Source organism: Poecilia mexicana, unplaced genomic scaffold, assembly GCF_051168715.1.
Source record: "Poecilia mexicana isolate PSO_F unplaced genomic scaffold, ASM5116871v1 scaffold_8, whole genome shotgun sequence".
Classification (NCBI taxonomy): domain Eukaryota; kingdom Metazoa; phylum Chordata; class Actinopteri; order Cyprinodontiformes; family Poeciliidae; genus Poecilia; species Poecilia mexicana.
Genome location: NW_028263377.1, coordinates 9838730 through 9861054, shown reverse-complemented (window position 1 = coordinate 9861054; position 22325 = coordinate 9838730). Strand labels below are relative to the sequence as shown.

General features: G+C 42.2%; 1 protein-coding gene across 1 annotated transcript in view; it reads left to right on the top strand.

The window, feature by feature from the left end:
* The window catches only part of LOC106915195 (unconventional myosin-XV-like), a 35951-nt gene that overhangs the window by 3623 nt on the left and 10003 nt on the right, over positions 1 to 22325 (top strand). Inside the window, exons 7-48 of the mRNA XM_088008223.1 lie at positions 814 to 917; positions 1021 to 1084; positions 1167 to 1280; positions 1368 to 1529; positions 2201 to 2314; positions 4092 to 4150; positions 4231 to 4354; positions 5166 to 5261; positions 5435 to 5566; positions 5651 to 5776; positions 6436 to 6513; positions 6603 to 6772; positions 6873 to 6918; positions 7000 to 7124; positions 8222 to 8339; positions 8473 to 8648; positions 8852 to 8936; positions 9098 to 9151; positions 9311 to 9392; positions 9656 to 9786; positions 10022 to 10117; positions 10198 to 10433; positions 11101 to 11291; positions 11705 to 11777; positions 12583 to 12774; positions 12870 to 12988; positions 13753 to 13847; positions 14955 to 15081; positions 16218 to 16577; positions 16801 to 16865; positions 17607 to 17744; positions 17819 to 17876; positions 17954 to 18101; positions 18381 to 18474; positions 18566 to 18689; positions 18811 to 18926; positions 19073 to 19132; positions 19824 to 19899; positions 19979 to 20094; positions 20220 to 20338; positions 21814 to 21955; positions 22200 to 22311. Of these exons, the coding sequence (XP_087864349.1) occupies positions 814 to 917; positions 1021 to 1084; positions 1167 to 1280; positions 1368 to 1529; positions 2201 to 2314; positions 4092 to 4150; positions 4231 to 4354; positions 5166 to 5261; positions 5435 to 5566; positions 5651 to 5776; positions 6436 to 6513; positions 6603 to 6772; positions 6873 to 6918; positions 7000 to 7124; positions 8222 to 8339; positions 8473 to 8648; positions 8852 to 8936; positions 9098 to 9151; positions 9311 to 9392; positions 9656 to 9786; positions 10022 to 10117; positions 10198 to 10433; positions 11101 to 11291; positions 11705 to 11777; positions 12583 to 12774; positions 12870 to 12988; positions 13753 to 13847; positions 14955 to 15081; positions 16218 to 16577; positions 16801 to 16865; positions 17607 to 17744; positions 17819 to 17876; positions 17954 to 18101; positions 18381 to 18474; positions 18566 to 18689; positions 18811 to 18926; positions 19073 to 19132; positions 19824 to 19899; positions 19979 to 20094; positions 20220 to 20338; positions 21814 to 21955; positions 22200 to 22311 (5017 nt within the window). The remainder of the gene's footprint in view (positions 1 to 813; positions 918 to 1020; positions 1085 to 1166; positions 1281 to 1367; positions 1530 to 2200; positions 2315 to 4091; positions 4151 to 4230; positions 4355 to 5165; positions 5262 to 5434; positions 5567 to 5650; positions 5777 to 6435; positions 6514 to 6602; positions 6773 to 6872; positions 6919 to 6999; positions 7125 to 8221; positions 8340 to 8472; positions 8649 to 8851; positions 8937 to 9097; positions 9152 to 9310; positions 9393 to 9655; positions 9787 to 10021; positions 10118 to 10197; positions 10434 to 11100; positions 11292 to 11704; positions 11778 to 12582; positions 12775 to 12869; positions 12989 to 13752; positions 13848 to 14954; positions 15082 to 16217; positions 16578 to 16800; positions 16866 to 17606; positions 17745 to 17818; positions 17877 to 17953; positions 18102 to 18380; positions 18475 to 18565; positions 18690 to 18810; positions 18927 to 19072; positions 19133 to 19823; positions 19900 to 19978; positions 20095 to 20219; positions 20339 to 21813; positions 21956 to 22199; positions 22312 to 22325) is intronic.

Genomic DNA, 22325 nt, shown 5'->3' with positions numbered 1-22325 from the left:
TAAACAATCTATACTTGTCTGAGTAAACTGTCTTAGATATTCATGAAAGTTTGACTTCTGTTTCTTCACATTCTCTTGATAATTGTAGAAAAGCACAGCTCTTATATGTGCTAGTGCTACTGCATTTACACAACTGCTTATCAGTATTGGTTAATATTGACCAATCAACCCTTTCATGCATGAATTATGATCCTTTGTGTCAGGATTATTATTTATTTTTTTTCCAAATAATTTTTTTCTTAAGGTGTAAAAAAGGGAAGGAAAATGTTTGTTTTTTTAATTGTTTTTTTTTAGGTGATCAATTGTGATTTTCTCCAAATACAAAGTTGTTATTTGAAAAATACATCAGTAGAATTGTTCTTTAGTGGTTATCTAATGTCACAATATGTTGGGGGGTTTTTACCTTCAAGAGTTGTCTACAGTAGAAGGAGGGACCGGGTCGGTCGGTATGCTTTTTGTCTGTCGGCCATATTGGATTTAACAAAAATAATTTCTATGCAGCTGATGGCCAGTAGTTAATAGTGTATTTTATGATCCATTATTGCCCACTTCAGTGGTCTGTGTGCATTTATAGCATAAAAACCACTGTAGTGACCACTATGCATGAAAGGGTTAACACTGCTTGGTCTCATTCAACAGTCCAACAAGTGACGGACATGTTTGATTTAGAATGGCTCGTTCTGAATGGATGTGCAGAAATGTTAGCTGACAGTTTCTGTGTGTGTGTGTGTGTGTGCGTGCGTGTGTGTGTGTGTGTTTCTATGTGCCTGTGATCAAAGTGTGTGATTTGCTTTGTGTTTGAACCCCTGGTAGATCCTTGAGGCGGCGCCTCTGCTGGAATCCTTCGGAAATGCCAAAACTGTGCGAAACAATAATTCTAGCCGCTTTGGGAAATACATAGAGGTCTACCTGGAGGAGTGAGTACGGAAGAGAAATTTTGATTCTTCAACTCCTTTGTGATCCTACTTATGTGTAATTATTTACCCCCTCTCCCCCCACCCGCTGTATTTGTTTGTCTAGTGGTATAATCAGTGGTGCCATAACCTCTCAGTATCTGCTGGAAAAGTCCCGCATTGTCTTCCAGGTAACTTCTGACGCAGCCACAGCAGCATGATGTTTTTATCTAGTTAGCTGTCTGTGGAATGACCTGTTGATGTCTGCGTCAGGCCAAAGATGAAAGGAACTATCACATCTTCTACGAGATGCTGGCAGGTCTTCCTTCTCAGCAGAAACAGGCTTTCTACCTGCAAGATGCTGAAACCTACTATTACCTCAACCAGGTATAACGCAGTGAGCAGCGCAGCGTCTTCCTCACCGATCGTTTCATCCAGCTCGCTCTTCAGTTTGAACTCTGTCTCTGGATAAAGGGAGGGGACTATTTGATAAGAGGAAAGAGCGATGCAGATGATTTCCGACGTCTGCTCTCTGCCATGGAGATCCTTCACTTCACCCCCGAGGACCAGTCGGCCATCTTTAGAGTCCTCGCGTCCATACTGCACCTGGGCAACGTTTACTTTCAGAAACATGAGGTAATACCCCAGCTTGATGACCTGTTTTGCAGTTATCACCCTCTCTGCATTTTGTATGTACTTACTTTTTAAATTACTTTGTTTTAATCCAAACGAGTCTATTAGAAACAACTGTATTTCAGCTTTATGACACATGGGATTAACTCTTGCTATTGTCATCAATAGAACATCGATTGGAAAGATCTTGCCGCCGTTAAGCTGACATTAAGTTGCGAGTTGAAGAGTAAACATGATTATTAAAAGATGACTGGGTGATTTTCAAAGATGACTTGAAATGTATGAATCAATTTCCATCTGATATGAAATGATGTTGACATGTCACTTAAATCCTCCTCTGCTTTTAAATGACAATCAGACTCCGTGTTGCGTTCACGGTCCCGTTCTCGTCCTCAGACTCGGATTTCAAACGTTCTGAACTTTCCAGTTGAGCTCGTCGTGATTCAAAGCAGATTTAGGGATTAATGACACTCCGGAGTCTCCAACAAAAGGCAGTAACCGGGTGTTTATTTAAGTCGAAACATTTGGGATGACTTGCAGAAATAAATTATGAAATTTAATTTTTATTTTATTTACTTGCAAGCTCGTCTTCAGCTCAACTCCTTCCACATTTAAGGTTGATTTCCCTGCAGTGATTTCTCAACACATTTTCCCTTTTCCTTGCTGCGCTGGAGGCCGATGGCCAGGAGGTGGCGTCAGTGGTGAGCGCGCAGGAGATCAGGGTGGTGGCAGAGCTGCTGCAGATCTCACCAGAAGGACTACAGAAAGCCATTACGTACAAAGTCACGGTCAGTGTCAAAACAGGTTGAATTTTCTGTTTAAGAAGTCTGTATTTTATTCCCGGATGTGTTAGAGATGATGTGTCCTCCTCCTTTCCTTGTAGTTTTGCTGTCACTTTCTGACATCTTGCCTCCTCTGAAGGAGACTGACTGGTTCATGCGGCAGTAGTCTTGTTGTCTTGCTTACACAGGTGTGGTGACAATGAAAGCATTGTATTGGCCCCAGTGTCCTTTACACAGACACAATTAGATGCATGTGTGTTAATACACACACATGCATACACACACACACGGAAAATAGACAACAGAAACTAAGTGCTGTCACTGATCCACTCCCATTGTTGTCCACCTGGTTTCCTTTGTTCTGTTTTTTCGGCATTTTCACAATTAACTTCTTTGCTATGCAGAATCAAGAGGATAATTGATATTTATTTATTTTTTAAATATCTAAAAAGATTGGGTTTTATTTGTGCTCTGTATTCCCTGAACGAGACTTAATCTGGTATGTCTCGACCAGTGTAGAGACATTTTTCTTTTTGCAGTTCTTCTCTGCAAAGTAGCTCAAAGCAAAGTCAGATTACCCGTGAACGTCAACTATTAAGTGTTGCTCCAGATCCTCGGCTGGATTATGTCTGGACTTTGACTGGGCCGTTTGACCACATCACATTATTTTGATCTAAACGATGCCGCTGTAGCTAAATAGTTTTTACATTTCATTGATGCGCCTCACCATTCTGAATCAAAACAGATACCACGCAACCAGTCACCCCTCCTCCACCCCATGAAACACAAACAGTAACAAGATGCTAATAAATAATTTATAAATAGACACTTAAACCTTCTAAGAGGAGATTTTGTCCAGACTTCCTTTTTATGCCTCATCCATAACTACATGAGCAAAACATGGAAGAAAAGTCGCATTTTTTCTTTCACTTGAGTCTTTCTAAGTGCTTCTCTGAGAAATTTGAAGTCCACTCATGTCAAAATCTCCACAGATAGTTTCAGATAATAGGAAGAAGTCTGATTTTGTTTTCCTTTGCAGTAAAGTAAAAGTTAAAGCACTTTTCTTCTTTGCTCCAGGTAGATCCTCAGGTAGAAGCTTCCACCTTCTGTCACTGTGGAGCCAAACAAAAGTTAGAGATATGAGGCAAACTCTCCCATCCCCTTACGCTTATAGGGGGAAATCCATGCTTTATCCTTTGTTTTTCACTTGCACATTGGATCCATGAGCCAAATCATGTGGAAAAAAATCAGAAATGTTTAGTCAAAAATAAAGGCTTTCCCACCAGCCAGCCTAGTTTATCCAATCCGACCGACTTGTAATCCTCCAAAGAAGGAAGTGATGGTGGCGAGAGAGAGAAATCTTACGTCCGCCACATGCTTATATACACAACAAAAGAGCCTTTTGCATTATTCAAATTCTGATTACAAAGGTACGCATGTAACGGGAGAGGAGTCAGCGCTACCGGCTCCTTCCTCTGGCTGGATTTGTGCGCACATCGAGAGGCTGTGTGTGTGTGTGTGCTGGTCAAGTGGATCTTTGGCAAAGGAAGCTCTCGAATCTCAAAGCGCTCTTTATCTCCCGAGTCGATGAGGTGGCAAGTAGAAGTGAGGCGGAAGAGCAAACAAGAAGCGAAGTGTGTGATGGAGACGAGGAGGAGGAGGGAATGCTAAAAAAAAAAAAAAAAAGTGGGAGAATAAATGCAGTAAAATAGTGTCCACAAAATGTTGAAGTTAACATTTGCATGTCCCTAAATGGGAATTATTGCTCGGTTTTCTGCCACAGGAGACAATGAGGGACAAAATCTACAGCCCTTTGAGTGTGGAAAATGCTGTTGATGCCAGGTGAGATAAAATAGGTGACGAGACCTGGCAGTTCACACATAAGCCCCTCCTGACTGTAGAAATTCATTTTGACTTTTTAGAGATGCCGTTGCCAAGATCCTGTACTCGCTCATCTTCCACTGGTTAACCGAGAGGATCAACGCTCAGGTGTACCCTCGCCAACACAGCCTCTCCATCTCTATTCTGGACATCTATGGGTTTGAGGTAGGCAAGTGTTGCAGATTTTGGATTCTGTTGGCGGAGAATTAAATAAAAAAACTGTCAGGAGTTTTGCCTAATTTTCCTCTGCCGAGGGCGAAGGCGGTCGTCGCAGTACGGCAGAACTGAGCTCGTTCTGTTACACACATGGTCGCCACACAGATTTCGTGGGAAAAAAAAAAAAACCAACGTGATGACTCTGATCACAGGAAGTAGCAGCCTGAATTTAGCACAATAGGTCGCTTGTTTTGGATCCTGTTATCGCACCAGGCAGACGGTTTCCAGAAGCCATAAATTCAGGGCAGGCTGTGCATAACTCCCAGGTCTAAATGACCTGGGAATATTGTGTCCCATCAGACACAATATGATTAAAAATACTAAAATGAAGAGTTATTACATAGACTTGTGTATTTGTGACTTGTGTATTTATTCTCTTGTCGTAGCTCATTGATATATATTAAAAAATGGCCACACGGGTTAAGAAATCAAGGCTTTGCTAACAATTAGGATAGTTTCTTTGTAAGTAAAAATCTCATGTTTTGTAACTAAAGGTTTTTAGATAATCTATACAGTGTAGAATATATTACTTGACTAACTTTGCTTATTCTAAAGTGATCTCAATGTAAAAAAAAAATCAAAGATATAACGGTTTAAGGGTTTGTTCAAGTTTTGGGGAACCTGCAGCTCATTCAGCAGAACCGCGAACCGCTCTCTGACTTTCCTGTGCTCAACTTTAGAGAGATCAGATCCTAAACAATCGTCCGATCGGGAAGATCACACCTGAAGAATCACCTGCTGTGTGTGTTTGTGGCGACAGGATCTGGCCTTCAACAGCTTCGAGCAGCTCTGCATTAATTATGCAAACGAGTACCTGCAGTTCTTCTTCAACAGGATCGTGTTCAGGGAGGAACTGGTGAGTTGGCGCTGCGCCTGTGGAGTGGCTCGGTTTCACACACACACGCACACACACACACACACACACACAGACTTCCCGAGAAACTTGGGATCTCGCAGAAAGCAGCGACCGCATGTGCAGAGACGTAAAACGGATCCCCGTCTGAAACGTGTGTGTGATCCCTCTTGCAGGAGGAGTACAGCAGAGAGCAGATCCCGTGGCAGGACATCACGTTCAGCGACAACCAGCCCTGCATCGACATCATCGCCGCTAAGCCTCATGGGATACTGAGGATTCTGGACGACCAGAGCTGTTTCCCCCAGGTGAGGAGCGTCGCGCCGCCGTGTGCAAAATGTGCAAAAATATACAAATGACCTTAAGTGTGAGTCGTGCTAATTTGTTGCCAGGCAACAGACCACACTTTTCTGCAAAAGTGTCACTATCACCACGGACACAATCCGCTGTACGTGAAGCCAAAGATGCCGCTCCCAGAGTTCACCATCAAGCACTTTGCTGGTCGGGTCACCTACCAGGTACTCAGCCGCTCGTAGCTCATCTGGTAGATATTTCAAACCAAAATTATGTATTTAAAAAAAAAAAAAACCTTCAGCAATCAAACCACTTGAGCTTTTTTTTTTTGTCAACTCCAGACATTTTTGTTGCTTTCAACCAAACAATAACTTTCTCATAACACAAAGTAAGTCATATATAAGAGTTAAATTATGTTTTCTGAAGTTATGTACCCCTACCTGAACAGTGTTTGGGTGCATTTGTTTTCAGATCTTAGGGTCAATGCTTTAAAAGTACCTTTGATTGTATTTACCGCTAAAAATCTTGCATGAAGGCCAAAAAGCTTTATTTTTTTCTGAACCGGGCCGGGCCCTACTTACCAGTTAGAGAGATATTAGCTCTATTTGGTGGCACTAGATTGTATTTGATTAAAGAGGGCTCAATACAAATACAAGTTCCACCTTTTAGATTCATGTTATTTTGTAAAAATACCATGAACCATGTTTTTTTTGTTTGTTTTTCTTATGAAATAACTGCAGTAATGCCCTACTTTGTGTTGGTTTATCACCTTTAAAAAAAGCAAAAGTTTGAGGAAAAAAAAAAAACTGGAAATGTGCAGGGGGCGTGAATACTTTTCTGTTTCTATTTTATCATTTGATAATGCCAGATGTCTCTGATCCAGGTTTATAAGTTCCTTGATAAGAACTACGATCAGGTTCGACAGGAAGTGTTGGACCTGTTCATTCAGAGCAGAAACAAGGCAAGTCCAAAAATGACGCTTAATTCAAAAGTACACTCAAAGGCCAGTTGCTGATAAGTTGAATAAAAGCCGTGTGTTTGCGTCTGCAGATGGTGTCAAACCTTTTCCTGGCTCACGCAGACGCCATGGGTCAGCAGAGAGGAGGAGGAGGAGGAGGCCACATGAGGAAGAGCAGCTCGGTCACCAGGAAGTACCAGCCGCCCACCGTCAGCAGCAAGTTCCAGCAATCGCTGCTGGAGCTCGTGGAAAAGATGGAGAGGTGAAGCCGAGGATCAAACGAACCAAATTAGCTCTAGATTAAAAAGAAAACGAGCTCCGTGTGCGACGTTTCTATAATCTCTTCATTCTTTCATTTTCAGGTGCAACCCTTTTTTTGTTCGCTGCATTAAGCCAAATAATATGAAGGTACGCCGTCTACGTTCTGTATGCGTTTGAGCTCTTGGCGGATTCACGTGTGAACCGGTGCGTTTGTCCAACTGTGAACAGCGGCCGGCCGTGTTCGAGGACGAGCTGGTCAGCAGCCAGCTGCGACACTCCGGGGTCCTGGAGACCATCCGGATCCGCAGAGAGGGCTACCCGGTCAGAATGCCATTCTACGTCTTTCTCTTCAGGTACTGGACGAGAAGAACCACTGAACCACTGAGATTCAGCAGCACCTAGGAGATGTTTTAACTAGACTATTTGCAAAATGTAAATGTGAGAACTGACGACTTGTTCAGAGACGTCAGACTTTTACGACGTCAGAAACGTCTCACAGAAGACGTGCGATAGAAAAAGTTTGACTTACTCCTGGTTCAAAGTTTAGCGGACGACAAAAAACTAGTAAAAAAAAAAAAAGAAACGCTGTTGTGACTTCTGCTGTGTTTCATTCCCAGACGAAATGAGAGGTTACTATAAACTATATTTTAAAAAATACATGTCCTTTTTATTCTCATGGTCTAAATCTAATCAGAATATGCAAGATTGACTTTTGGTAGCTTCTAATTAATTCATCTGAGTGGATTTGAGGGACAGCAGTGGATTTATTTTAATGCAGTTCCTCACAAGCTGCTTCGTTCTGTGGCATAATGATAAAAAAATAATAAAGTAGCCAAGATATCTGGAAGGGACTTGTGGATCCCCATTGGTCTTGTTTATTCTTGGGAATAATTTCCAGATACCAGATAATTCCACGTTTATCAGATTAAGCAATTATATGTATATTGAGCTCTGGAAAAAAACTAAGAGACCACTTACAATGATCAGTTTCTCTGATTTCACTTTCTATCTGTGTATGTTTGAGTAAAATGAACATTGTTCTTTTATTCTATGACCCACTGACATGTCTCCGAAATTTCAAGCAAAAGTTTATTAGGAGAAAATGAGAAATGGTCAAAATTACAAAAAAGACGCAGGGCTTTCAAACCTCAATTAATGCATACAAGTCCGTGTTCATTTAGAAACAACAATGCTGATGTTTTAACTCTGGAAGAGTTCAGAAGTCAGTATTCGGTGGCATAAACACCAGGTTTTAATGGGGTTCAGTGCAGAGGTCTCTTCATTTTTTTTTCCAGAGCTGTATAATTAGCATGAATGAGGAGGTCCAATAATCACATCGGTCGATTTTAAAAACCCTCACCAGGGGTTCTGCGTTAAATAAAGTTGTGGGGTGTAGTTTTTTTATTTTTTTATTTTTTTTCTTCTCAAACTGGCAAACTTTCTCTCTCAGGTATAAATCTCTGGTTGGACTCAAACAGCCGCCTCCAGCAAACGGAGAAAACTGTGTGATTATGCTGAGCAAGCTGTGCCCCCTCCGACCCGGGGCCTTCCACATCGGGGTCACGAAGGTGAGAGACGTCACCTCCACCGTGTTCTTCTGCTGCACATTCTTTTTTTTTTTTCTGAGAGTTTACGCATTGCATTTGAAGGTGACCTTTGTGTGTGTGTGTGTGTGTGTGTGTGTGTGTGTGTAAATGGCAGCTGTTCCTGAAGGAGGACGTCTACCAGCTGTTGGAGTGCAAACGAGAGCGATGCCGAGAGCTTGCTGCGCTCACGCTGCAGCGCTACGCCCGCATGTTCTTCGTCAGGAAGCGATTCGTCGAATTTCGCAACAAGATCATCGGGTTTCAGGCGCACAGCCGGGGCTACCTGCTCAGGTGAGACGTGACTTCAACATGCCAGAATACAAGACTTTGTGTATTTTTGGAACGTTAAAGCTCACGGTAACTGTGGTACAGTTTTGTATGAAAATGTGTTAACATATCAGGAAGGTGAGGAGGCAACTGGAAAGGTTTGTTCATTTTTTAAAAATGAATTGACTCAGTTCAACTGTGACTTAAATTGTCGTTCTCCTCTGTAGGAAGCGCTACGTGAAAATGAGGGAGAGTCTGGTCCGGTTCCGCTCTTATGTGCGAATGTATGTCAACCGCAAGCAATACATAAAGGTGCGTCCACTCTCTTTCCCCACGCAGTGTCATTTGCTTTTTATGAGTTTTTATGAGCATATTTTGTTTTAGAAAACAAATGCTAAAGATTCATTTTCATGTTTTGTTTGTTTTACATCCGATTGTCATAAATGGAAATAAAAAGTGTGATCTGTTTCCAGATGAAGTTTGAAGCCAAGAGGAAAGCTGAAGAAGAGAGGAGGAAGAGAGAGATGGTAGGACGGATGCTCCCCTGGAATTTCATTTAAATAATATACTGTAAATATTAGTAAATATGTTTTTTCCAAATGTTTCGTAGTGTGCAGGGTAAATCTGTTCCATTTGCTTTAATTTTTGCACACACACAAAAAAGAAAAGCTGAACCACTCTTTCAGGAGCTGACGAAGCGCGAAGTGGTGAATGTCACCCATCTTGTGATTCCTGCAGAACTCGGCGCTCTCCTGCAGACGGCAGCAGGTGGGTAGACGTTCATCCTTCACATTAAGTGTTCGTCTCATGATGAACCTACTCATAATTTATGCTCTGAGACTCTGACAGCTCGTTAAGGGTGCGTGATCAAGCTGGACGGGAGCGATAGTAGTTACTAAATAAAACAAAAAGGTGAAAAAATGTGAACTTTAATGGCGTCTTCGAAGAATCCCAAAATAACCTGTCTGGTCAGCATCCTGATGGTGCACGGAGTGTGAACTGATCTTTTTGGGCTCTCTGCACCGCCGCAGTCAGGAGGGAGCTGCACGCAGACTGCTTGGCCCTGCTGCAGGCTCCTCACATCCAGGAAGAGGCTCAGCTCACTTTTCCCCTGGACATCAACAACCACCCGTTTTACCGCTACGTACAGGTCCACTTCAGGGTAAGACGTGCATCAACCTCCTCACAAAATGACAGCCTGATTATTAACCACAGACAGACTGCAGTCCAGAAAAGAAAACGGCAAAAGTTTGAGGGTTATGAATATTTCTAAAGTTGGGTCTGGTATCAAGACAACACTGGTGGAAAATCTCTCCTTTTAAGGATAAAATCTCTTTTGCATTAGTCAGATTGTGTTCAGTTCAGAGTTATAAAACTTTAATGATTTGTTGTTGCAGGAGCCAAAATTTGGGATGCTTATGGTTCCTCTGGAGTTTCCTCTAACCAAAGTGGAGGACGACCTCAGGAGAGAGGCTCTGGAGCTTTTCAACATGGTATTCTGACCAAAAAGAAAAATGCTTTACTTTCAGAAACCCACCTGTTCACCATTTTGACTTTGTCCTGGCTTCGTCAGGTTTTGCGGTTTATGGGGGACCCTCACCTGAACGGGGCTCAGGAGAACCTGTTTGGGAATTATGTCATCCAAAGGGGCCTGACGTCTCCGGGTTTACGAGACGAGATCCTGGCTCAGGTTGTCAATCAGGTGTGGAGAAACACAAACCTCGAAAACGCCGAGAGGGGCTGGCTGCTGCTGCTGGCGTGTGTTTCCAGCTTCGCCCCTTCGCCCAAGATGGAGAAACATCTGCTGAAGTGAGAAACCAAACCCAAAAAGGTTTTATTTTCAAATAAGATGTTAAAAAAAAAAAAAAATTATATTAAATTTTTTTTATTTAAACTTTTCTAAATTTTTACATTTAAAATAAAAAAAGATTATCATAGTATGGAGGGCCATTTCAGCCAAAACTAAATAAATAAATAGGGAAAATAAATAAATACATGAGTAAAATCATTTATACATTTATTTATTCCCAAATTCATTTATTTCCCTTTTGAAAATGAAAAGGGACAATTGAACAAGGGATAAATGAAAAATAGGTAAATGAAAAATGGGTAAATGAAGAGGGAAAAAAATCAAACTGGGAAATTGAAAAATGGATAAATGAAAACTAGATACATGAAAATGGGTAAATGAAAAAGGGATAAAAGGAAAAGATAAATGAAAATGGATAAATGAATCCGGGAATAAATAAATGTATAAATGAATAAATATAAATCGGAATAAAGATGCCAATTAATCTTTTATTTATATGTTTTACTCATTTATTTATTTATTTTACTAATTTATTTATTCATTTTCCCTATTTATTTCTTTATTTAGTTTTGGCTGAAATGGCTCTCCATATCTAAGTACATCGTCTACAAAGCCACTGAAACGGGCTTTTTACCGTATACCTTAATTTTGTAAATCGTCGCTCAGGTTTGTGTCAGATCATGCCCCTGCTGGTTGCCAGGCGCTACTGCAGCACAGACTCATCCAAGCCAATCAGAAGATGCAGCAAAGCCTCGGCTCCTTCCCCGAAGCTGCGCGGACCTATCCGCTGTCTCTGCTAGAGTGGACAGCCAATAGGAAGAAGGCAAACATGGTGCTGCAGGTGCACTGCTTTGACGGTGAGACGCTCGCCTACAAACCGAAAACCTTTATATTTCTTCTCCAGAAAATACAAAAACTCTGCGTGAAAGTCTAAAAGGTGAATAGTAAATCAAATGCAATTATAGAAATGTACTTCCTTACATCTATTTTGAAAGTTTAAAATGCACTGTTAAAGCAAATACTCTTAACAGCTGGTTTGTACGCAGCTTTTTGTCAATTAATTGAAAGGCCATATCCACCAGACATCACTATTATTCAGCGAGATCAGTTACAGCCTCATTATCCGACCACTGATTTATTCATTAGCAGGTCGTATCAGGTGAACGCATTATCCGGTCTCTACAGAGCTGAAAGGATTTTTCAGAAGAAAAATAAATAAAATAAGGCCACAGCTTTTTTTTTATTTTTATTTTGCTACTTTTTTCTGCAGGAGGATCCTTCCTGTGTCCCGTTCATTCCTGGACCAGCGGGGAGGATTTAGCGGGACATATCTTGCGTCACAGGTGCTAATGGACTTAGCTAATTTATGTTTTTGGGGCATTCTTTCAGAAAAACAATGTGCTTCATATTTATTAAATGTATACCTGCTCCTGTAGTAAAGATGTGAATTAATCTTCACTTGCAGTAGCATAACATGACAAAATAAAAAAAAAATCAAACATTTGTTGAAGTCTGGTGAGATAAATTTGCTTCTATGTCCCAGACACGGCAACAGGAAGTTCCTACACAGTCATGAATGATAGAAATTGAAAATACCTTTTATTCAGTGTTTAGTGTTTGATTATGCTAATTATTTCAACAATGTTAAAATTAATATAACATATTTTTTAACATTAAAGGATAAACTCGTGTATTTCTCTGAAATTCCAAATCCAGATTTTGTGATTTTCACAATATATTTACAGAAAATTAGACATTTTCATATACCAAAAAGGTCAGGGTCCTGGTCAACAAGTTATAACATATGTTAACATTTTAACTTGGTCCAGAAACCACTATTTTGTGAAATATCCCAGCCTTAATGGACCTCGAAATCTTCTCCACTGGTTGTTCTTGCAGTTTTTGGGCTCAGGTAACAACCTAACTACTTCCCCATATTGATGCTTGCCTGAACTGAACAGACACAGGAGGGGATGGCTATCTAACTACTTTTTGAAACATATTGTCGCATATATAAATAAACAATTTAAATAACTCCATAAGATGTTTTTTACCCTCCTCTGAGGTCGGTGTATTTATTTATTTTTAATTAATGTGGAGGATGCTGCAGATAACAGTCGAGCTTCTGGCATTGTTTTGGTTTTGCAGAGGAGTTTCCGACTGGTGGAGGGGGAGTTCGGTTCTGATGAAGGAGCAGAGCCAGTGGGTGGAGTTAGCCGGCCACGACTACGTGCTGGACCTGATAGCCGACCTGGAGCTTCCTGTGGACTTTCCCAAGCAGAAGAGCTACTTTATCATCAGCACGGATAACCCAGCGAAAGTCAGAGCTAATACCAGCCTGTCAGTCTGCAGAAAACACTCAGTAGCATCAAATCCAGCAAAGAAAACCTCTAGCATGTGTTTGATATGGCGGATTGTTTCCTCTCTTTTCCCAGCACCTTGTTGGGCAGCGGCTTCGACTCGGACGAGGAGCTTCCATCTTCGTTTCCTCTCAGTGGCAGCGGCAGCAGACCGGCCTACAGCCTGCCGGACTCTGATGGCTACTACAGCCACGGTGCACAAACACACACTGAGCAGTTCACAGAACGAGGATAAAAAGACGAGTATAGAGAAGATCTATCTATCTACAAGAGGCTCTATGCACAACTAAAGAAACGAATTATCATCACAGTGAAACTTGTCTTTTACTAGTACGAAATACGTTTTTAGGTAAAAGTAAGGGTGATTATTACACTTTCTCCTTTTTGCTTGCATAGATTTCTGTGTTCAGAGTTGACAAATACTGCAATCTAAAAAAATAAAATCACAAGCAAGTTACCAAGTTTCCAGCTCAAGATAGAGATTCCTTTGTGGCGATTTCATCCGGTGATGGGGAAGAAGTTTGGAGAAATGTCCTGATAGACTGTCACCCTAACCTGTGATTTACAGCGCTCACCCAGCATAAAGTAGTACAACTAACTAGATTTCAGATCTTTAGTTTCGATTCAAAATCAATATTTCCTGTGGGATTCTACTCTGCAAAGTATGATACATGTCGCAGTACGTCGCCAACTTGTTGATTTCATGCCTAGAAGACTTGATGTTTTCCTTAAAAGTCATAGAGGTCATGCAAAATGGTGCATTCATTGTTTTGCCTCAGCTAATCTGAGTAAAGCTGCAGATTTTGTGATCTCAGTTCTGCTATTAACTTTGTTTTCACTTTGTTATGGTTGAAACTCAGCCCTGTGAAAACTTTAACTGTTCTCATTGAGATGCTGATTAAAATCTTTTCAAAGGGAGCTTCACCCTTTATTATCCTGCCTGCTTTTCTGTGTCCAGCAGAGTCAGACACGTTCAGCGACGGTCAGACTCAGAGAGGAATGGACCGCTACCTGGACAGCCTGTTTGACCCGGTTCTGTCAGACGACGGCGTGGTGAGTGTTCACACCGACGTCCTGCGAACGACGCAAATAAATTCACTTTCTTCATTTGAGCCGTGATGTCGTTCCCTGTAGATTCTAAAGTTTTTGCAACATAGCTTTTACACTTATGGTTTTCTTTCCACTTTGCAACGATGAGCTACATCGTGTTGGTCTTTTACATAAAATCCCAGTAAAACAGGTTGAAGTTGCAAGTGGTGGCTAAATATGGAAAAGCACTGGCAAGAAGCTGCAGCTGTATTTTCAATAGATTTACGGGTTTATCAGCAAAAAAACAAAATGAGAAAGCAAGCTAAAGTCCTGAGAGTGAATGGAAACGAGTGCTGATGGACGGGTGGAACATGTGATCTGGCGTCTCTGTTTGTGCATGAATGGGGCAGACGATGAGGATGATTAGGTTTCTGAAGGACCTACCATATATGACCGCAACAGCGGGCAGAGAACTTTAACGTGCAGGTGAACGACTCTCTTCTCACCACAGCTTATTGTGTAATAAAAACACAAAAGAAATGGACACATATTTTCATATGTGGCAGCTTGCTAGCTTATCAACACAAAGCATCTTCAATGGGGGGGATCTCAAAACTAGAGAATTTTTGTACAAAAAAAAACAAACTTTAAAGGTTGAGATGTGTTGCAGAAGTGTACATTTTGTCTGTGTGTGGTTGAGCATCGCCTACAGTGTGTGTGGTTGAGCATCGCCTACAGTGTGTGTGTGGTTGAGCATCGCCTACAGTGTGTGTGTGGTTGAGCATCGCCTACAGTGTGTGTGGTTGAGCATCGCCTACAGTGTGTGTGTGGTTGAGCATCGCCTACAGTGTGTGTGTGGTTGAGCATCGCCTACAGTGTGTGTGGTTGAGCATCGCCTACAGTGTGTGTGTGGTTGAGCATCGCCTACAGTGTGTGTGTGGTAGCACCTGGAGCGTATTCGGTTCCTGCGGCTCCACTCGCGAGCGTCTCAGTCATGCAGCAATCTACATCTCGTGGTCTCTTTGCTTTCAATCTCGTTCTCTGTGTCGTTTAAACTCCAGTTCTTTTTGGGGGGAATAATTTTTTTTTGTTTTTGCTCTGCCCGATCCAAATGACCTCTCTGTCGGCCAGAACATGGAAAAGGCCGCCTTGTCTACGAGGATGAAGGGAGGAGGAGGCGTCGGCGTCGCAGGGGAAGGCCGTGGAGAGGGGCAAGCGACTCCCACCCGGCCTTATCCGCCGGGGATTCGTCCTGGAGGTGAAACTTTGAACCTTCCCGTGTAGTTTCTGTTCCGACTCTGCAGGCTATTTCTTTATGTAGTATTTCCTCTGCATTTTTTTTCTTTTAACATTTCTGTCCATAACTCTTCTTTTATGTTGATGGTGTTTATCTTGGTGTGAATCTTTGAGACTTTAGTAAGATTCCTCGCTAGTTCAAAATGCGCTGAGTTGATTTTATTTTAGTCTTATTTAACACATTATAGTGATTTTGTTTTTCTTGTAAAGGCTGATAAACTCTGCAGGGCTGTTGCTTAAAGATTCAGGTCCACGGATCAACACCCCTAATCTGGCGATTAGGAGCCACAATGAGCACCAGCCTCATTCATAATGCATCAGTAGCCATCCACTGCAACAACAGGTGTTTTTAAATGACACGGCTATTGCTTCACTCCTAGTTTCCACATTTTTATTAATAAAATAATCTTATTCCTACCAGGGCTGCCATCTTTACTCTTCTCATTTTGTTTCTACTTCTTTGTCTTTGCGACTTAAAACTCGTTCATGAGTCGTCTTGTATAATTATTGAATAATTGGTGGTCAGAAGATGCACAAAGTGAAGAAAACTGAATATATTATCAACTTAAAGTAAAACTAGGGTTAACAAGTGATTGCCGTCTGTGTGGGGATTAATTGTGCCTTGCAAAAGTGTTCAGTAGTAACATAGTTGGGAAGGTAAGGCAGTGCAATGATCCCCAAACATACAACTAGAGCAGCAATTGGCTGGTTTAGATTGAAACATATTTATGGGCTCTGCAAACATCCAAATAAGGATTAGTGGCAAAACTAACTTTCACATCCAACCAGCTTAACTTCTGAAGAAGAACAGACAACATTTCACTTTGGATAGATGGACAAACTGGATTTAAATCACCAATTCAATTCAGTTTGTAAAACATCTACTCCCAATACATGCCAAAGCAGCACCATCAGTTGTTCACTCTTTTATACGTTCTTTATCTGTTTACGGAAATATTGAAATCTCTGTCATGTAGACTGATTATTTTACTGAGGATTAAGGCACTGAATACCTGTAACCACCCACCTGTGCTCCAAACCTGCAGTAGGAAACATTCACTTGACTCTGATCTTGTTCCCCACTCGCTGCTCTTGAAGCTGTCCCAGTGCTCCCAGTGGCCGGAGGAATGATGCCCCCCAGGCCAGTCCCCTCCCACCACCTTCACCAGGAACGACACCAGCAACCAGAGGAAGAGCCGCAGCAGCCCGAGTACCACCAGTACAACCGTCCCCAGCAGCCCTACCCTCCGCCCGCCTCCCCCACTCCTGCCCCCACTCCCGCCACTCGCGTGGCGCCCGCTCCTTTGCCCGCTCGCGCCCCCGCCTCCGTGCCCACGGCCGCCCAAGCAGCTGCCAGGGAAACGGACACGTCGCCTTACAGCGGGGGCCTGCCGGGCCTGCCTGCTCTCCCGGCGATGCCCGCAGTCCCGGGCTTACCTGTGGTGACAGGTGTGCCAGGTATAAGGAGAACGAGGCGTGTGGCTTTCCAGCATGTGTGGCCTGAAACGAGTGGGCATGGTGGACTTCACCTGCGGCTCTAAGCATAATTCCTGCCTTTCTAAAGCAGTTCTAAACCTCCAGTGTGTCTTGTTGTGGTGAAATAAACGCACGCTCGGCGTTTCACTTTGACGCAATTGCATCGCTGTTGTTTCACCGTAGATTTCTTCCTCGTTTTCCTCAGGACCGGAGCAGGTGGTGCTGACTCAGCAGCAACAAGCCATCATCAACCAGCAAGCCATCATTCTGGTAGGAATCATTTAATGTTGCTGTTAGTCCCCATGCTGTAGTTACAAAAAGTTACACAAATTTACACCTGTGTGTGTATAACTCACAGGTGTAAATTAATATCCAGGATGAGCCCCAACGATTGCCATAATACGGGGGAATTACATTAAATTTGCTGTGAATGTATAAGCCGATTGTTATGATAAAAACGCTTGACAAGTTGCAAAACTGACAAACCCAAACCGTTATTCAAGATGAATGAGAAATCTTCATCTAAAGTACCTGCTCAACACGTTTCAAAGAGCAAATCAGAGTTTCATCCTGGAGTACGTATAGAATCATGATTTGTAAAAGTTAAGAGAAAATGTTGGTCAATGGCCTAAACTAACTATAAAAGCTTCGTAGGAGTGTAAACAAGCCTATTTTTTAACAATTATCTTTACCAAACTAGCCTTGCATTATAAAAATTTTTTACTTTAGATATATCTAATCCTTGCCAGACAGTCAGACATTAATCGTTTCTTTTCTTGTCCGCTCTTGAATCTCTTTAGTTCAGGGCCTGATGTGTTGCTTTCTGAGATATTTTAGCCTACTTCATGTTGTCAGACAGTTTCTGTCTAGGTGATTTCTTCATAGTGATGGCGAGGAAGTAATTAAGCCTCCGCCAACTGAAAAGCAGCTGAAAAGAAAAAACAAAGTGAACTTTACGTTCACTTTCTGCAGAACAGCAAAGCTGTAACTCCTAATGTCGATCTGGTGCAGGCGCAGCAGATGACCATGCAGGCCATGGCGATCCAGCAGCAGATGTTGTCTTCCTTCCCTCCCGTTGCTCCAGCGCCGCAGACACCACCACCCCACCACCACGCAAACCCGCCGCAGCGCTCGCACACACCGAGCCCCGTGAGTAAGCACATCCCACTACATGCCGATTTCATCAACTTTCAAATATCGTCTTGGTTCTTGTTTGTCTGCAGGCCAAAGAGAGCGGCGAGTCGCACAAGTCCAGCCCTGCTGCCGTCCAGCGGAAAACGAGTACGTCTTATTATATTCTGCAAACGTAGACGTAAAGATTCTCTGGTATTTTCTCATTTTGTTGGCGTATTCTCCAGGTACGACACGTGGGCCGCCTCCTGAGGATGTGGTCCGGTCCAGTGTGAGCAACACGGAGCGAATCGACCCGAGCCACAACATCAAGGACATAATCAAGCAGCACCAGCCTGCAAGCGCAACGTCCTCTGCTGGGTCTCCAACGCAAAGGTGGCGCACTGGGTTATGCCAACCCAGATATATACTTATTAAATTAAATTGTCCTCATCCTCACATGTTTCAAGAATGCTGAGAAGGAATCAGTTAACAGATTGTTTTACTTTCGTTTCTTGGGATTTTCTTTCAATCAGATTTAAATTATTTTTTATCCAGCTGAATCTGATTGGTCAGATCTAACAAACAGTGTTTAATTGAGGGATTTTTCAGTCTATATAAAGAAATTGTATGATAATCCGGTATGTATTTGTCGTTATTTTCTTGTGCGTGCAGGAAAAGTGACGGGAAGAAGTTTGCCAAGAAACCTGACCCCCATGATGAAGCTATGGAGATCCTTAAAGATCAAATGGCAAATCCCCCGCAACCGGTAAATCTCAACCCTTTGTACAAGATTAACGCTATATTAACACCAACTAGCTAAAGAAAGCAAATGCTACTTGCCATTTCCTGATGCTCAGTCGCAGAAGAAGCCTCTGTCCTCCCAACCGAAGGAAGAGGAAAAAGTAAAAGCTGTCAAGGTAGCCAAGCCTCAACCTGCAGCGTCTGCAGCCAGCTCCATCATGATCCCTTCCCATCCGCCAGGTGAGCTTTCCCAAACACTAGACATTAAAACAAACAGAAAAAATATTTTTGCACATTTTACACTCGCACAGTTTAACATAAACAGGAAGTCTGTTTGGACTTCATTGGTGTGTCTCTCCAGTCTCTAGAGAATTACCAGTGGAGGAGGAGAATATTCAGACTCAGCTCCACAGCAGAACCAGTGATGAATATTACACCTACTCTAATGTCCCCTGGAAACTCTTCATGAGGAAGGAGGCGAGTTCCGGATCTTCTCTCCTCTCAATTTATTTGCATTGCGAGTAAATGCTTTGAGAGATGGGAATAATGAACACTGGATACCACATTTTGTATCTCTGTGATACTTACTTGTCTTGCTGTCCTTATCTTTCGTTTTGATGCAGGTTTTCTACCCCAAAGAGAACTTGAACAACCCTCTGATCCTGGACCTAATTTTCAGACAGGTTGGTCAAAGACGTTTGTGAACATCGATTAATTCATTTCAAACTGAAACAGGCTCATGTGATACTTTAATGAGTATGTGGGATATTGAAGAATTACAAATTATTAATGATAAATAACCATGCAGAAAGAAGGTTCTGCGTCCAAAGCCAGGCCTTTTTCTGCATGTAGTTTGCATGAGTTCTCTCCAGAGACTCTTATTTATCCCCAAAGTCCAAATGGTTACTCCAAATTGCTCTTGGGTATAAATTAGAGTGTTTTCTTTTTTTTTGTCATGCGTGTTTCTGCGTTGCTCTGTGATGGACCCGTGCAGGAAGTTCTCCATTCTCTCGTCCGATGACCGCTGAAGATTGGCCCTGCTCTGCCTCCGTGGCACTGCAACAATTAACTCTTGCCAATGATGGATTTGTTGATTTTTAAGTAATTATTCAGATCAGGGATGAAGTTGTGCAGGATTAGTTCTAAAATAACAAAAGAGTATTGCTTAATCCGTTACTCGAGTATTTTTGACAGTTTGACACAAACTTTGCAGTGGACACCACAAACATGTCAAAGAAGGTGATATGGTCACAAGTAAGTCGGTCTAAGCTTCTAGACCGACACGTGGAAGAAAACAAACACCGTCTCGACAAGTGAAACATGCTGACGGTGGCATCTTGCAAGGTAATGCGTGTTTTCGTCTCTCTTTTGCAGATCGTACACGATACCTTCTCCGAAGCCTGCGTCCGCATCACTCAGGAAGAAAGACAGAAGATGAAAGACCTTTTCGGTAACAAGAAAACCCCAAACGAAATAAAGATCAAACACACACGGATGAAACTTTGAAGAGTCCGTCTTGTTTTTAACAGCGGAGAACAAAGTGGATCAGGCTTCAGGAACGCATGACGAAAGCGTGAAGAAAAAAGTGGTGGCCATGGCTAAAGACTCTTGGGAGATCTACTTCTCCCGCCTCTTCCCCGCCTCTGTGAGTTCCCCAAGTCTGCGTCCCTCCTTCTTTTGGCCCTTACGAGTGTCGGACCACGGTTGCATGTAATTCAGGCTGCGGTTCATGCGTGTGTGTGTGTGTGTGTGTGTGTGTGTGCTTTTCAGGGCAGCGTGGGAACGGGAGTGCAGGTCTTGTCCGTGTCGCATAAAGGCATCAAGCTGCTGAAGCTGGTGAAGAGCGGCTCGACCGCTTCAGACTACTTCAGGGTGCTGAGGCCTTACAGGTGAACTTAAGTTCTGGATTGGTGATGGAAATCTGCAAAGGTTTGCAAGAAACATCTGTTGCATTAAAGCATCAGCCACACCTAAGCTGTAAATTATAGTATAATCCAACCAATGCTGCTAACACTGTAGGTCATGTCCTCGTTTTTACCTCTACAGACGTGACGAGTGTATTGCGATAATCTATGGTCCTTGTGACTCTGGAGGACAGCTGGGAGGAAATAATGTGGGTCAGAACAAACTGATTTTCTGTCCTAAGGGACAGTTGGGTGGTTCCTGAGTTAAAGTATTGCAGGGAATGTTCTTCTTCTGCAGGTTTTCAGGATTTAGTGAAAAAGAAAATCACATAATTTTTTCCAATTCTAGGATTTTTCCCATCAATGCACAGTAAAACCTACTTGTTTTTTTTCCCCAAGTCCAAAACTATTCAAAAATAAGTCCGATTCGTGTACATACACACAAATCTGACTCAAAACTATTATTATTCACTGACTAAATGTACAAGCTATGATTTAGCTTCTTGTCAAAACTCCCTCATCAGCAATATTTTAGGGTATTCTTGGAAGTCTTCATCAATTTCTCATATGGTCAAGGAGTTTTTTAACATAAAATGTCTTTATTCTTTTTGAATGTAAGATTCCTTCACTGTTAACAGGGTGTGGTTTGGGCCTGGCTTCAGCAGTCAGACCGATGTTTGACTCTGGAACCCTTTAGCTTACGCAATAACCACACAGTTCCCAAATCCTGTTGCTGTAAAATATAAAATCATTGCATTGCCATCATTGTGTTTTGATAAATAATGCATGTTTCTACCGTATGAATGTATTTGGTTTTCACCAAACATGGTCAAATATCTCTATTTTGGTCTCACCTGTCCAAAAAGCATTGTTGCAAAAGTCTGGTAGTTCACTGAGATGCAACTCTTAACGTAAAACACAATCATAAAACATCATATACATAATTATCACTGCCATACAAGGTAAAAGCATAATCTGTATGCCAAAACAAGGCAAATGAAACATTTAATTGAGACAGGTTGCCTTTCAGACATTTAGCCTTTATAAACATTCCCAGGCCTGCATCAGGTGTTACTTTAATGTCATTTCTGTTGTCTTTTCCTCTTGACATTGTGTGCCTGTAGGCTCTAGACCCAGAAACTACCAACACTACTGTTTTGATAAACATGCTGTCGCCTTCTGATTATAAATCATTGAATTTATTAGCTGCACTTCCACACTGAAGATCTATGAATGCGTGTACTTGCCATTCTGGCTTCTTCGGTAATAAACAGTTGAAATAATTTCAGTACCTGGTCTTGACTAGATCATGTTTATTGCATCAGAGTAGACCTACGGCATATTACAGATATGTTGGAAGCAGTTCTAAGCAATGAAATAGAAAAATTAGATCACTTAAGAAGAATCTTGACCTGCTTCGACATTGACTTGAGTTCTTGCCCTTTGACCCCCCTGTGCAGCTACTCGGACATCCTGTTTGTGTCCATCCCGTCGAAGAACATGCTGGAGTTCAACTTGACCAATGAGAAACTGATTCTGTTCTCTGCCAAAGCGCCGCAGGTCAAACACATGATCGACTACTTCCTCACGGAGCTCAAGAAGGTCAGCGAGACATTTTCCACCGCTCACTCGCTGTTCTGCACGTCTGTCTTATAAGTTTGCATTCTTTCTTCTTTGAACCGTTAGCATTATTATTTCCGATGGACTGACATGGTGGTTCAGTGTTTTTATTGGTAGTGCATGATTGTAAAGTGGAAGGATTTTCAAATATCAAATACATTTTTACTCAACCCTCACCTCTCTGACGTGACCGAGTTAGTAAATCTAACCGTGTGCAATTTCTCAGGACTCAGAGTACGTGGTGGCGGTGAGGAATTACATCACTGAGAACAGGAATCACCTCAGTTTCCATAAAGGAGACATCATCCGGCTGCAGCACATGGATGGGCTGGAATCTGGTGAAAAACCTGGC